Source organism: Dipodomys merriami, unplaced genomic scaffold (assembly GCF_024711535.1).
Source record: "Dipodomys merriami isolate MVZ:Mamm:240054 unplaced genomic scaffold, mDipMer1.0.p SCAF_400, whole genome shotgun sequence".
Taxonomy (NCBI): Eukaryota; Metazoa; Chordata; class Mammalia; order Rodentia; family Heteromyidae; genus Dipodomys; species Dipodomys merriami.
Genome location: NW_027205605.1, coordinates 469254 through 482381, shown reverse-complemented (window position 1 = coordinate 482381; position 13128 = coordinate 469254). Strand labels below are relative to the sequence as shown.

Here is a 13128-nt window from a genome sequence, read left to right as displayed (position 1 = left end):
TGTGTCTGTGTGTATGTATCTGTGTCTGTGTGTGTGTGTCTGTGTGTCTGTGTCTGTGTCTGTGTCTGTGTGTGTGTGTCTGTGTGTGTGTGTCTGTGTGTCTGTGTGTGTGTCTGTGTGTGTGTCTGTGTGTCTGTGTCTGTGAGTCTGTGTCTGTGTGTGTGTCTGTGTGTGTGTGTCTGTGTGTGTGTGTCTGTGTGTGTGTGTCTGTGTGTGTGTCTGTGTGTGTGTGTCTGTGTGTCTGTGTCTGTGTCTGTGCATCTGTGTGTGTGTTCGTGAGACCCTGTGCTCACCACGGCTCTGTCCTCTCTCTCCCCGCAGGGTTGAGGCGGGCCAACTCCGTTCAGGCCTCCAGACAGACCCCAGCCTCAGGGCCGAGCCCAGCGCCCCCTCAGCCCGCACAGCCAGGTGCCTGCCACGGGCCCCTCGCCCCCCCAGGGCCCGGCCCTCCAGCCCTCAAACAGAGAGGGGGCTGGGGAGAAGCCGCGGCCAGCGCTGGGTCCTGCACCCTCCTGATGCCCTGGGCCTGGAGCAGGCGGGGTGGGGGGGACACCTCATCCCCCACCAGGTCTCCCTCCCACCCCAGCTCACCAGCACTGCCTCAAGGATGCCGAGGCCTGGGGAGCTCGCACAGTGCTGGGGTGCTGTGATAGGACCCTGGGCCGAGCTCTGCCCCTGGGCCTCACCCCCCCCCCACAGTCCTCAAACCTGGCCTCCCTGACCCCCAGCCCCCTAGGGGGACTCCTGCTGGGACCTCGCCCTGCGGGACAGGGGAGAGGAGAGCAGGAGGTACACACCCCCACCACACCCCCTCTCCCCTCAGGGCCCCCCGGGGCCGTCAGAGCCCCGCCAGCACCAGCAGGACGCCTTCCAGAGCAGAGGCCAGGCAAGTGCACCTCCTCCTGAGTGGCTGGGCCTCCCCAACTTGGCCTGCACCCCACTCCTGCCTGGGGAGGGCTGAGCAACCCCCGTGGCACACACTGGACCGCCCCTGGCGACACGAGCTGAGACAGCAGGCACGCAAAGCCGTACCATGAGGCTGAGCTCCGGCCCTGCTTCACCGCCTTGCTGTGTGGCCCTGGGCAGGTGGCTGAGCTTCTCTGAGCCCCCAGTTCCTCACCTAGTATAAGGACCTAGCTCACAGGGTGTCAGGGAACTGAGCAAACCCACATGTGAATACCCCGGGGAACTCACTGGGCCCAGGCTCAGGGCCAGTGACCATCACTCACGGCCCCAACACCACCGCCATTGGCAGCCATCAGAGCAACGGCAGCCAGCCCTCCCGAGCGGGACATTCCCCCGGCGCCATTGAGAAACTAAGGCTCAGAGACGTTCAGTCACTTGCCCTGGGTCCCTCAGCCCACATTCCAGCGCATCCTGCGTGGCACTGTCCACCCCCCACACCGTGTCCTGTGTGGCCAGCTTTGCCGTATCTGCGGCCATGTTCCGGGGTCCCCTGGTTCTGGGGGGACTGGAGCTGTGCTCAGAGCCGCCCCAGAAATGGAGATTCCATCATCGCGTTCCCGTCCTCTCCCGTTCTCCCTGCAGAGGGGGCTCCCAGTGACCCCGGCCACCCAGGGGCCACCGGGCCACCACGGGAGGACAGGACGGGGGCAGCCGAGGGCTTCGCCATGGCTGGAGCCAGGGAGGACCGGGCCCACCCGCCGGGCCGCTATCCCCAAGTCCCTGCGGCCTCCGCCCAGCCAGCCCCCACCCCCGCCCGCCAGCCGCCACCCCCCGAGGAGGACGAGGAGGAGGCCAACAGCTACGACTCTGATGAAGCCAGTGGGTGGCACTTCAGGGAGCCCCACTGGGGGAGGGTCATCACACCAGGGGAGGGTCATCACACCGGGGGAGGGTCATCACACCAGGGGAGGGTCATCACACCGGGGGAGGGTCATCACACCCGGGGAGGGTCATCACACCCGGGGCGGGTCATCACACTTGAGGAGGGTCATCACACCCGGGGAGGGTCATCACACCGGGGGAGGGTCATCACACCCGGGGAGGGTCATCACACTTGAGGAGGGTCATCACACTGGGGGAGGGTCATCACACCCAGAGAAAGATATCACACAGGACAGGGGGGGGTCATCCACACCCAGGGAGGGTCATCACACTCGGGGAGGGTCATCACACCCAAAGAGGGTCATCACACCCAAAGAGGGTCATCACACCCAAAGAGGGTCATCATGCCCAGGAAAGGACATCACACCTAGGGAGCGTCATCACTCCCAGGGAAGATTGCCACACCCAGGGAAGGTCATCACACCCAAAGAGGGTCATCACACTGGAGGAAGGACATCACACCGGGGGAGGGTCATCAAACCTGAGGAGAGTCATCACACCAGGGGAAGCCATTACCCAGGGAGAGTCATCACACCTGGGGAAGGGTCATCACACCTGGGGGAAGGTCATCGCACCTGAGGAAGGGTCATCACACCTGGGGGAAGGTCATCGCACCTGAGGAAGGGCATCATGAACAGGGAAGGTCACCGTCAGGGTGGGATATCCCCGGTGAAGGTTCATGCCTGGCTGGACTCTCAGTAAGTGCCAGGGAGTGTTTGTTGCATGTCTAACCAAACGTCGTCCGTCCTCTTCCTGTGCTGCCCAGCCACGCTGGGCGCCCTGGAGTTCAGCCTTCTCTACGAGCAGGACAACAGCTCCTTGCAGTGCACCATTATCAAGGCCAAGGTGGGTGCTGCTGGCCTGGGCCCCGGCCCCCGTCCTGGGGGTCCAGCAGGGGTGCGGCCCCCTCCTGGGAGCCAGGGGACCGTGGAGGGCCCAGGGAGGGGACGCCAGGCTGGCCTGGCAGCGGACATGGCCACAGCACGGTCCACTCCCATGTCTGCCCTGTGCTTCTGCAGATGTAGACATCAGGGTACAGCAGCAGAAGTGGGGTCCCAGGGGCGCCCACACCACGGGCAGCAGGGGCCGGGCGCTGCCTGGGAGGGGGCAGGGGAACAGTGCCTGAGCCCCGGAGTCTGCAGGCTGTGGGAACAAGGTCAAGTTCACCCCGCACACAGCCCCTCGCAGCCCACGGCGTGGTGGAGAGCCTGAGGTCTCAGCGTGGGGTGCTGGGGCGGGCGCCACGCCCTGGGATCTTCCCGACCCCCCTCCTCTCGCCCACCCCCACCTCCCGGGCGTCTTCTCCCATCAGAGCCTTGGTGGTTGTGTGGGAAGAGCCAGGGGAAATGGCGTTCGACTCTCACTGTGCTGTGTCCCCAGTGCCAGGAGGGGACCCTGAGACCAGCGAGGTTAGGACAGCGGCCTGAGGCCACACAGCCTGGGAGTGACATTCTGGCAACCCTGTCCACCCGACTCCCAGGCCCTTTCCACAGCACCGCGCCCTTCTCTCTCTCTGTCTGTCTCTCTGTCTCTGTCTCTCTCTCTGGAAGAGACAGACAGAGGGACAGAAGCCAGGGGCTCTGCCACCACCCGTGACAGCCAAGCCCGCGGTCCACCGGGCCCTCACACATCACCTTCTCTCCCAGGGACTGAAGCCCATGGATTCCAATGGCCTGGCTGATCCCTACGTCAAGCTGCACCTCCTGCCAGGGGCCAGCAAGGTACCATATGGCCCGGGCTGCCACAGCGGCCTGGCGGGCACCCAGGGCTCACAGCTCGGAGCCCAAAATAGCCCCGAGCAGCAGAACCCCATCCAGGGGGCCAAGCAGAGGACCGCACTGGGCATGGGCCGGGGTCCTGGGCACGGGCCGGGGTCCGGGGCATGGGCCGGGGTCCGGGGCTGGGCCAGGGCGGGTCCAGGCCGCTGCCCCCGCCCTGTGCTCCGGCCTCCAGCGGCTCCCGCTCACCTCCGGGGCCTGCTGTCTGGCCTGAGCAGCCACAGGGCAGCGGGCCGGGCGCACACCGCCCTCCTGGGGTGTGTGCTGCTTCATTGTGCTGACAACATGGAGGGCAGCAGTTTTTTTGGGAATATACCTGCAGGCGTCCGATGCCTGGGAAGACAGAGACTGCACACGGCATGCACACGTGTATACGTGCGCACACACACATGCACTCACACACCCAGCCTCATTGTCTCTTCACTAAAGATGATCCCTCACCTGTCCTTAATCAGGCCCCTCCACACACACACACACCCCGCCCCATACCATCTACTGCCACAAGATCCACCCCTCCACACCCCTGCATCCGGTTCAGCCCAGTGGAGTCATTTACACACTAGTATGAGTTAGGCCCACCACCAGGCCGCCTGTCTGTGTATGATGGCCTGTCAGCCTTCTCTCTTGGAACAAAATGAAAGGATTTTGCCTCCCTCCAGGGCAACACAGGAGACTTCACAGACTCAGGGAGCATGTCACGGGGGGCGTGGGGGGGGGAGAAGGAATCTGCTTTCTGTCCCCACAGGACAGCTTGGGGATGGGGTGCTGAGGGCTGTCACCCCCTGCAGGATGCCATCCCTGGGTGCGTGCATTGGGGAGCCCCGAGGCCCTGGACACCCCCACAGGGCAGCGCCCCCACCCACATGCCCTCTAGGATGGGATTCAGAGCCTGCCACGCTGAAGCAGGCTTCTGTCTGTCTGTTCATTTCTCCGGGCTGTAGTCCAACAAGCTCCGGACGAAGACCCTACGGAACACACGGAACCCGGTCTGGAACGAGACCCTGGTGTACCACGGCATCACCGATGAGGACATGCAGCGGAAGACGCTCAGGTGCCTGCTGGGTTACTGGGGGAGGGGGGGGGGAGGGGGGGAGGGGAGGGGGGACAGGCAGGGGGAGGGGCCCAGGCCCCCCACCCCCACACCCAGCCTCCCAGGGCCACGCTTTAAAACAGCCTCTGCATAGCTCCATTTTCCTTTTCACCTTTACAAAACCAAAGTATTTCTAAAGCCAGGCACCCATGGCTCACGCCTGTCATCCTAGCCACTTACTAGGCCGAGATCGGAGAATCAAGATTCAAAGTCAGGAAAGTCTGTGAGACTCTTCTCTCCAACTAATCAGCAAATAGCTGGACATGGCACTATGGCTCAAGTGGTAGAGCACTAGCCTTGAGTGACCCAGCTCAGGGACAGCGCCCAGGTCCTGAGTTCAAGCCCCAGCACTGACACACACACACACACACACACACACACACACACACACACACACACACACACACACACTCACCCAAGCTTTTGTGTCCGTGGGGATTGCCTTCAGGATCCCTGGGGTACCAAGTCCCTCTGTAAATCTGCGCACTGTTTGCATGGAGTCTGCCCGTGTCTCCATATACTTTTCCCCTGCTGCAGTATAACTGGCGTGTGAAGAGCCAGGCTAACACTGTTGAGGGGATTTTGATGAGGAAAGGCCATACGTGTTTGGCGCAGTGCGATGTTTATTTCAAATAGTTTCCATTCGTGGTTAGTTGCATCCCTTAGTGCAGACGCCAGCCGCATGTGGCTGTCTTGCAGAAAGAATGTGCAGTAAAAGAAGCCACACATAAAAGAGGCACGCCTGTAATCCCAGCACTCAGAAGGCAGGGCAGGGGGATTTGGATCTGAGACCCTGTTTCAAAATAAGGTTAGAAAACATTAAAGATATATACTGCTTAGTTCCATTAATGTGAAGGTCACGTGCAGGCTGTGACCCCGGGCAGCCAGGGACCTAGGGAGTGGTTACTGGGAAGCCATTAAGAGAAAGAGCAGCAGCAGGGCTGCAGTCTGACAGGATGGCAGTGCCTCATTCCTACACACACCACATTCTTCCAGTGCTGTGCAAGATCCCAGCACACAGTGGGAGCTCCTGGCACACAGTGGGAGCTCCTGGCACACAGTGGGTGCTCCTGGCACACAGTGGGTGCTCTGGCACACAGTGGGAACTCCTGGCACACAGTGGGAGCTCCTGGCACACAGTGGGAGCTCCTGGCACACAGTGGGTGCTCTGGCACACAGTGGGAACTCCTGGCACACAGTGGGAGCTCCTGGCACACAGTGGGAGCTCCTGGCACACAGTGGGTGCTCTGGCACACAGTGGGAACTCCTGGCACACAGTGGGAGCTCCTGGCACACAGTGGGAGCTCCTGGCACACAGTGGGTGCTCTGGCACACAGTGGGAGCTCTTGGCACACAGTGGGTGCTCTGGCACACAGTGGGTGCTCTGGCACACAGTGGGAACTCCTGGCACACAGTGGGAGCTCCTGGCACACAGTGGGAACTCCTGGCACACAGTGGGTGCTCTGGCACACAGTGGGAGCTCCTGGCACACAGTGGGTGCTCTGGCACACAGTGGGTGCTCCTGGCACACAGTGGGAACTCCTGGCACACAGTGGGAGCTCCAGGCAAACAGTGGGAGCTCCTGGCACACAGTGGGAGCTCCTGGCAAACAGTGGGAGCTCCTGGCACACAGTGGGTGCTCTGGCACACAGTGGGAGCTCCTGGCACACAGTGGGTGCTCTGGCACACAGTGGGAGCTCCTGGCACACAGTGGGAGCTCCTGGCACACAGTGGGTGCTCTGGCACACAGTGGGAGCTCCTGGCACACAGTGGGTGCTCTGGCACACGGTGGGAGCTCCTGGCACACGGTGGGTGCTCTGGCACACGGTGGGTGCTCTGGCACACGGTGGGTGCTCTGGCACACAGTGGGAGCTCCTGGCACACAGTGGGAACTCCTGGCACACAGTGGGAGCTCCTGGCACACAGTGGGTGCTCTGGCACACAGTGGGAGCTCTGGCACACAGTGGGTGCTCTGGCACACAGTGGGAGCTCCTGGCACACAGTGGGTGCTCTGGCACACAGTGGGAGCTCCTGGCACACAGTGGGTGCTCCTGGCACAGAGTGGGTGCTCTGGCACACAGTGGGTGCTCTGGCACACAGTGGGAGCTCCGGGCACACAGGAGCTGTGGCTCACAGCGGGACTCCAGCACACAGTGGGAGCTCTCCACACACAGTAGGAGCTCAGTGTTTGCTACTTTCCTTCCCGCCTACCTCAGGATCTCGGTGTGTGATGAGGACAAGTTTGGCCACAATGAGTTCATCGGGGAGACCCGATTCTCACTCAAGAAACTGAAGCCCAACCAGAGAAAGAATTTCAACATCTGCCTGGAGCGGGTGATCCCTGTGAGTGTCCCCCTCGAGGTCCCACGGGGCGGGAGCTGCTGCCCTCCCCCAGGTCGGCACCGGGGCAGCTCTGAGGGGCAACTGAACACGGCGGTGGCCATGTCCCAGGGGACGGGGCGTGGCTCCTAAGCACCAGGGCTGCTCCCCTCGGCCCATCACTTTTCTGAACACATCTGGGCCTAAAGTCCCATTGGCATGTTCTTCTCACTCCAGGCCTGGGCCAAGGACTGAACCCCTAGGAGTGTGCGTGTGTGCATGACTGTGTGCACGTGTGTAAGGGGTGGCTGTGTGAGAATCACCAGGACAGAGCGTGAGTGGCAGCGATTGTGGGGACACCCCCCCCCATGGCTTGCGGGCCAGGACGTGGCATCGACCCCTGAGAAAGAACAAAGACTAATTCCAGTTTTCAGGAGCATGTCACCAGCAGAGCTTTTCCAACGTCGCTTTGCAGAGGGCTCCCTGAGATGCCTTATCTCGGGGAGGAACGTGGGGTGCCCGCATGGCTGGGGTGGCCCCCCGGGGGCCGAGGCCGCGGTCTCTGAGCACTGACCGGGGGCCAGCATCCCCCAGGGCAGCCTCGGGGTGAAGGGCGGGGTCCTGCCTCTGTCGCTCAGTAAAGGGAGAGACACAGGAAGGAGAGTCGCAGCGCGCAGCCATCGAGGGCCGCCCTGGGGCCGTAGGTGGGCAGGACAATGGTCTGGGGTCTGCCCGGATCAGTGGCTCCTGGGTCTATCCATCGTGCCAGCCAGGACATGAAGGGGGTCAGATGGGTAGGGGCTTCTGTCCCACAGGGCATGGCTGGTTCCGGTTCATTCCATGCCAACCTTGACTATCTTTCTGTCTCCTTCCTCAAGATGAAGCGAGCAGGGACCACCGGCTCAGCCCGCGGCATGGCCCTCTATGAGGAGGAGGTAAGCACCGAGGGGAGGAGGCCCGAGCTGCTCCGGAGGGCGCTGGCCTCCCTCCCCTCGTCCGAGACCCCCTCCCCCACAGCTGCCCACCTGCCGCACCGCAGCAGCGGCCCCTCCTCCCTCCATGGCCCCCGGCAGGCTCGGGCTCTTCCAGCTGGGTGCTTCCAGCTTGCTCTACACCTCGGGGCCATCTGCCAGGGAAAGCCACAGATCAGAGCCAGGGCAAAGCTCCACCCACGCCTGTCTGAAAGCAGAGGGTCTGGGCCGCCGGACCTGGGGCTGGCTGGAGCGTTCTCTCACCCTCTGGTCAATGCAGAGGCCCGCCAGGTGGCTGCTGTCCATGGTGCTGATCCTGCGCTGGTCGCATCCCTGCCCCGGGTCCACACACCCTGTTCCCCTCCCCGCAGCAGGTGGAGCGCCTGGGGGATGTGGAGGAGCGCGGGAAGATCCTGGTGTCTCTGATGTACAGCACGCAGCAGGGCGGCCTCATCGTGGGCATCGTGCGCTGCGTGCACCTGGCCGCCATGGACGCCAACGGCTACTCAGACCCGTTCGTCAAGCTGTGAGTCCGCAGCTGGGGCCCAGGCTCCATGAACTGGAGGACCAGGGGGCTGACCCCCAAGTCCTCGCACACAGAGGCCAGGGAGGGAAGGAGCCTGCCCAGGGCAGCACAGTGAAGCGGGGTGACACCTTGGGCATCAGGCCCGTGTGTCACATGACACATGCAGAGCTCTGGACGGGAGCGGTTGGCATGATATACTATGTATACCCCAGGGAGTCGGCTGTGTGCCCCCGCCAGCATCTCAGAACCCCAGCACCAGGGAGCAATCTGGCTTTGTCCGGGCTCATCCTGTAACCACTCAGACCCTGGCCTTAGAGAGCTGCATTAACAGCAAATCTCAGTCCTGGAGAGAAAAGAGGCCATACTCCATCCATCCATCTCAGTAAAGAGGCCACGCCCCCTACCCACCCAGCCCAGAAGAGGCCACGCCCCCATCCACCCATCCCAGCAGAGGCCACGCCTCCTACCCACCCAGCCCAGCAGAGGCCACGCCCCCTACCCACCCAGCCCAGAAGAGGCCACGCCCCCATCCACCCATCCCAGCAGAGGCCATGCCTCCTACCCACCCATCCCAGCAGAGGCCACGCCTCCTACCCACCCATCCCAGCAGAGGCCACGCCCCCATCCACCCATCCCAGCAGAGGCCACGCCCCCATCCATCCAGCAGAGGCTACGCCCCCTACCCACCCAGCCCAGCAGAGGCCACGCCCCCTACCCACCCAGCCCAGCAGAGGCCATGCCCCCATCCACCCATCCCAGCAGAGGCCACGCGTCCATCCACCCAGCCCAGCAGAGGCCACGCCCCCATCCATCCATCCCAGCAGAGGCCACGCCCCCTACCCACCCAGCCCAGCAGAGGCCACGCCTCCATCCATCCCAGCAGAGCCCACGCCCCCTACCCACCCAGCCCAGCAGAGGCCACACCTCCATCCATCCCAGCAGAGGCCACGCCCCCTACCCACCCAGCCCAGCAGAGGCCACGCCTCCATCCATCCATCCCAGCAGAGGCCACGCCCCCTACCCACCCAGCCCAGCAGAGGCCACGCCCCCATCCATCCATCCCAGCAGAGGCCACGCCCCCTACCCACCCAGCCCAGCAGAGGCCACGCCTCCATCCATCCCAGCAGAGGCCACGCCCCCTACCCACCCAGCCCAGCAGAGGCCACGCCTCCATCCAGCCATCCCAGCAGATGCCACGCCCCCTACCCACCCAGCCCAGCAGAGGCCACGCCCCCTACCCACCCAGCCCAGCAGAGGCCACGCCTCCATCCAGCCATCCCAGCAGATGCCACGCCCCCTACCCACCCAGCCCAGCAGAGGCCACGCCTCCTACCCACCCATCCCAGCAGAGGCCACGCCCCCATCCATCCCAGCCGAGGCCACGCCCCCTACCCACCCAGCCCAGCAGAGGCCACGCCCCATCCATCCAGCCCAGCAGAAGCCACGCCCCTGTTAGTCCCTGTCCCAGCAGGTATTTGGCTCCTTCAGCTCTTCTTTAAAAAAACAAAAAAAGGCAAAAACTGGGGATGTGTCTCAGTGGTAGAGAGCTTGCCTTGCATGTACAAGGCCCTTGGCTCAAGCCCAGTAACACACACACACACACACACACACACACACACACACACATACACCTTCAAAATCAGTTCTGTAAATAAAAAAAGCTTGCCCTCTTACAGATCAGGAAACTGAGGCACATTCAAAACTGTTCAGCCAGTGGCAGCCCAAGTCAGAATCTAAACACCCCAACCCTGAGTAGCTTAAGTGCATTTTGTTTACTTTACTGCAAAACACTTCCTAACAGAGACACCCTATTGGCAAATAGGAGTGTTATGTGGACATTCCAAAAGTGAGCATTTGCCTTTGTCCACCCTTGTCTCAGGGTGTTTTCACCCTGAAAACACTTAACTCAGTACCTGACATGTACCAGGTATCGTGCCCACACTGGGGAAGAGCCTTCTAGATAAAGGAGTCTGTATGTGCAAGCCCTGGGCAAGGAAGGAGACTAAGGAGCAGAGGAAGGGGCACTCAGAGCACAGACGGCTGCTGGGCGTGGCTCCGAGCTGTGGGCCTGGGACACGGCCCTCCGTCGCTGGGCCTCCGTCCCTCTGGGCCCTCGTTTCTGGGTATGAAGTGGCCGCTCTGGCACCAGGTCCATGCTGTGGCCATTTCCTTGCGGTGGGCTTGCGCTCCACAGCCCTGCGGCTCGGCGTGTGGGGTGCTGGGCTCTCTCCTCCTGCTTCACCCCCCGGCCGCCCTCCTGTCCCCTTCCAGGTGGCTGAAACCCGACATGGGGAAGAAAGCCAAGCACAAGACTCAGATCAAGAAGAAAACCCTGAACCCCGAATTTAATGAGGTGAGGCTGCTCCGCGCTCTGTCGGGCTCCGGGAAGATTGCCAGGGGCGAGATGTTGGGTAATGGTCCCCGCCATTGGCTCTACTCTCTCCTGAAACTCAATGAGTCATAAATAAGAAACTTTACCACGTTGGTGCTCAGCGTGGGGCGCATGGGGCATGGGTGCGCATGCCCGGAAGGTTTGCCCAAACACCCCAAAACCTGCACAGCCTACACAGCTCCACTTATTGGGGGAGTAGATGAGAGTTACATATTTGCAGCTTCATAAGGTACCCAAAGGTACCCATCAAACCCCCTCTAGCTGAGCGTGACTGTGATCTCGGCACGCGGGAGGCTGAGATCGGCAGGCCCAAGTTCCCGGCCAGCTTGGGCTACACAGAGAGCCTGTCTCAAAGAAGCAAGCAAAAGCCGCCTCCCCCCCGGCCTGCAACGCCCGCTTTTCTCCTGAAGGAAAGAACAATGTTGCCCGTGTCTGTGTGTTACATACACACGTTCATACATGCGCACACATGCGCATGCGTGTATATATTTAAGCCCTTTTGCGTGTTTTGCCGGCACCACCCTCTGACTCCCATCCTCCTACCTCCACCTCCTGAAGAGATGAGATTACAGGCATGCCTCGCGGTACCCAGCCGATGCTCCACTTCCTTGTGGCGCACAAACAACCCACCACCCACTCCATCTTAAACTACTTCCAGCTCAGAAACCCCGAGCTTGGAAAGGATCTAAAATAAATCACTGTGGACAGGTGGACGTATGATTGAGCTGCTGGGGTGCTGTTTGGGGGTAGCATTGTGGCAGTGGGAAACTGAAAACAACCTGAACCCTGAGCTGTGAGGGTCCAGCCCCGCATGCAGCCAGTGAGGGAGCAGAAGCCTGCACGCTTGGCTGATTTCTACCAGTGTTATAAAGGGAAGAGCGAAGCCGCCATGTGGTGCATTCAGTGGTATTTTGTTTTATAAAGTATCCACCCACTGGGCTGGGGATGTGGCTCAGTGGTAGAGTGCTCACCTAGCATGCATGAAGCACTAGGTTTGATTCCCCAGTACCACATACACAGAAAAAGTCAGAAGTGGTGCTGGGGCTCAAGTGGTAGAGCGCTAGTCTTAAGCAAAAGAAGCTCAAGGACAGCACCCAAGCCCTGAGTTCAAGCCCCAGGACTGGCAAAAAGCGTGGCCACACACAGGTACACCCTGGCCTCGAGGAGCTGCGTTATGGGTGGATACTTTTTGGCCTCTTTATTTTTATTTGTTTTAACAATGAACACGAGTGAGTTTTATAATTAAGCCCAACAATTACTTTCTTCTTCTTTTTTTTTTTTCTTGTGGGTCATGGGGCTTGAACTCTGGGCCTTAGTGCTGTCCCTCAGCTCTTCAACTCAAGGCAAGCGCTCTACCACTTGAGCCACAGCGCCACTTCCGGTTTCCTAGTAGTTTATTGGAGACAGGAGTCTCACGGTCTTTCCTGCTTGGGCTGGTTTTGAACCACGATCCTCAGATCTCAGCCTCCTGAGTAGCTAGGATTACAGGCGTGAGCCACTGGCGCCCAGCAACATTACTTTCTTAAAGATCAGATTGTTCCTTTGTACATCACGTATATAAGAACAATGGTTTTTTTTATTTAAAAATCAGATGAAGTATTCAATGTACCCCGTTTCTGAAGCCGTTATCAGGAGGGAGGGGCAGAGTTCCAGGGTCCTTGAGGAGCTGGGGGGGGGGGGGCGGGGGCAGGCAGGCCCGGGAGACCTGCAGTGACCTGAATCTGTAACGGGGTCCCCTGCTATGGAGCAGGGGTCTGGGCTCGGCGGGGAAGGAATCCCATGCCCACCGCTGCCCAGCCCCAGCCACTGACCTCCCGCTCATTACCCCCCCCCCCCGGCACTGCACCCAGGAGTTTTTCTATGACATCAAACACAGCGACCTGGCCAAGAAGTCACTGGACATCTCGGTCTGGGACTACGACATCGGCAAGTCCAACGATTACATCGGTGAGTGGCCTGCAGATGGTGGGGTCTGCTCCCCGTCCCCACGCCCAGCTGGGCCCAGCAGGGGTGACAGACAGGGACAGCACTTGGAAGTCCACGAGGACTTCCGGACGGGTGGGTGCAGGGCGAGGGTTTCTAGAAAGTCTTCTGAGGCTGTGACGCAGGAGGGGAGGGGAGGGCAGGGGCGGGGCATGGTGGGCACCGTGAGCAGCAGTCACCACAGCCCCCGGAGGACCAGGGACCCCCCAGCCCTGCTGCTG

The 13128-nt window shown here is 61.3% G+C and overlaps 1 protein-coding gene across 3 annotated transcripts in view; it reads left to right on the top strand.

Moving 5' to 3' along the window:
- Positions 1-13128, top strand: part of LOC138806569 (rabphilin-3A) — a 67419-nt gene that overhangs the window by 52099 nt on the left and 2192 nt on the right. For all 3 annotated transcript variants that reach the window (XM_069991992.1, XM_069991993.1, XM_069991991.1), the window contains 11 exons: positions 322-408; positions 824-886; positions 1549-1785; positions 2615-2694; positions 3495-3569; positions 4568-4677; positions 6933-7059; positions 7914-7970; positions 8378-8532; positions 10804-10885; positions 12775-12871. In XM_069991992.1, the coding sequence (XP_069848093.1) occupies positions 322-408; positions 824-886; positions 1549-1785; positions 2615-2694; positions 3495-3569; positions 4568-4677; positions 6933-7059; positions 7914-7970; positions 8378-8532; positions 10804-10885; positions 12775-12871 (1170 nt within the window). The remainder of the gene's footprint in view (positions 1-321; positions 409-823; positions 887-1548; positions 1786-2614; positions 2695-3494; positions 3570-4567; positions 4678-6932; positions 7060-7913; positions 7971-8377; positions 8533-10803; positions 10886-12774; positions 12872-13128) is intronic.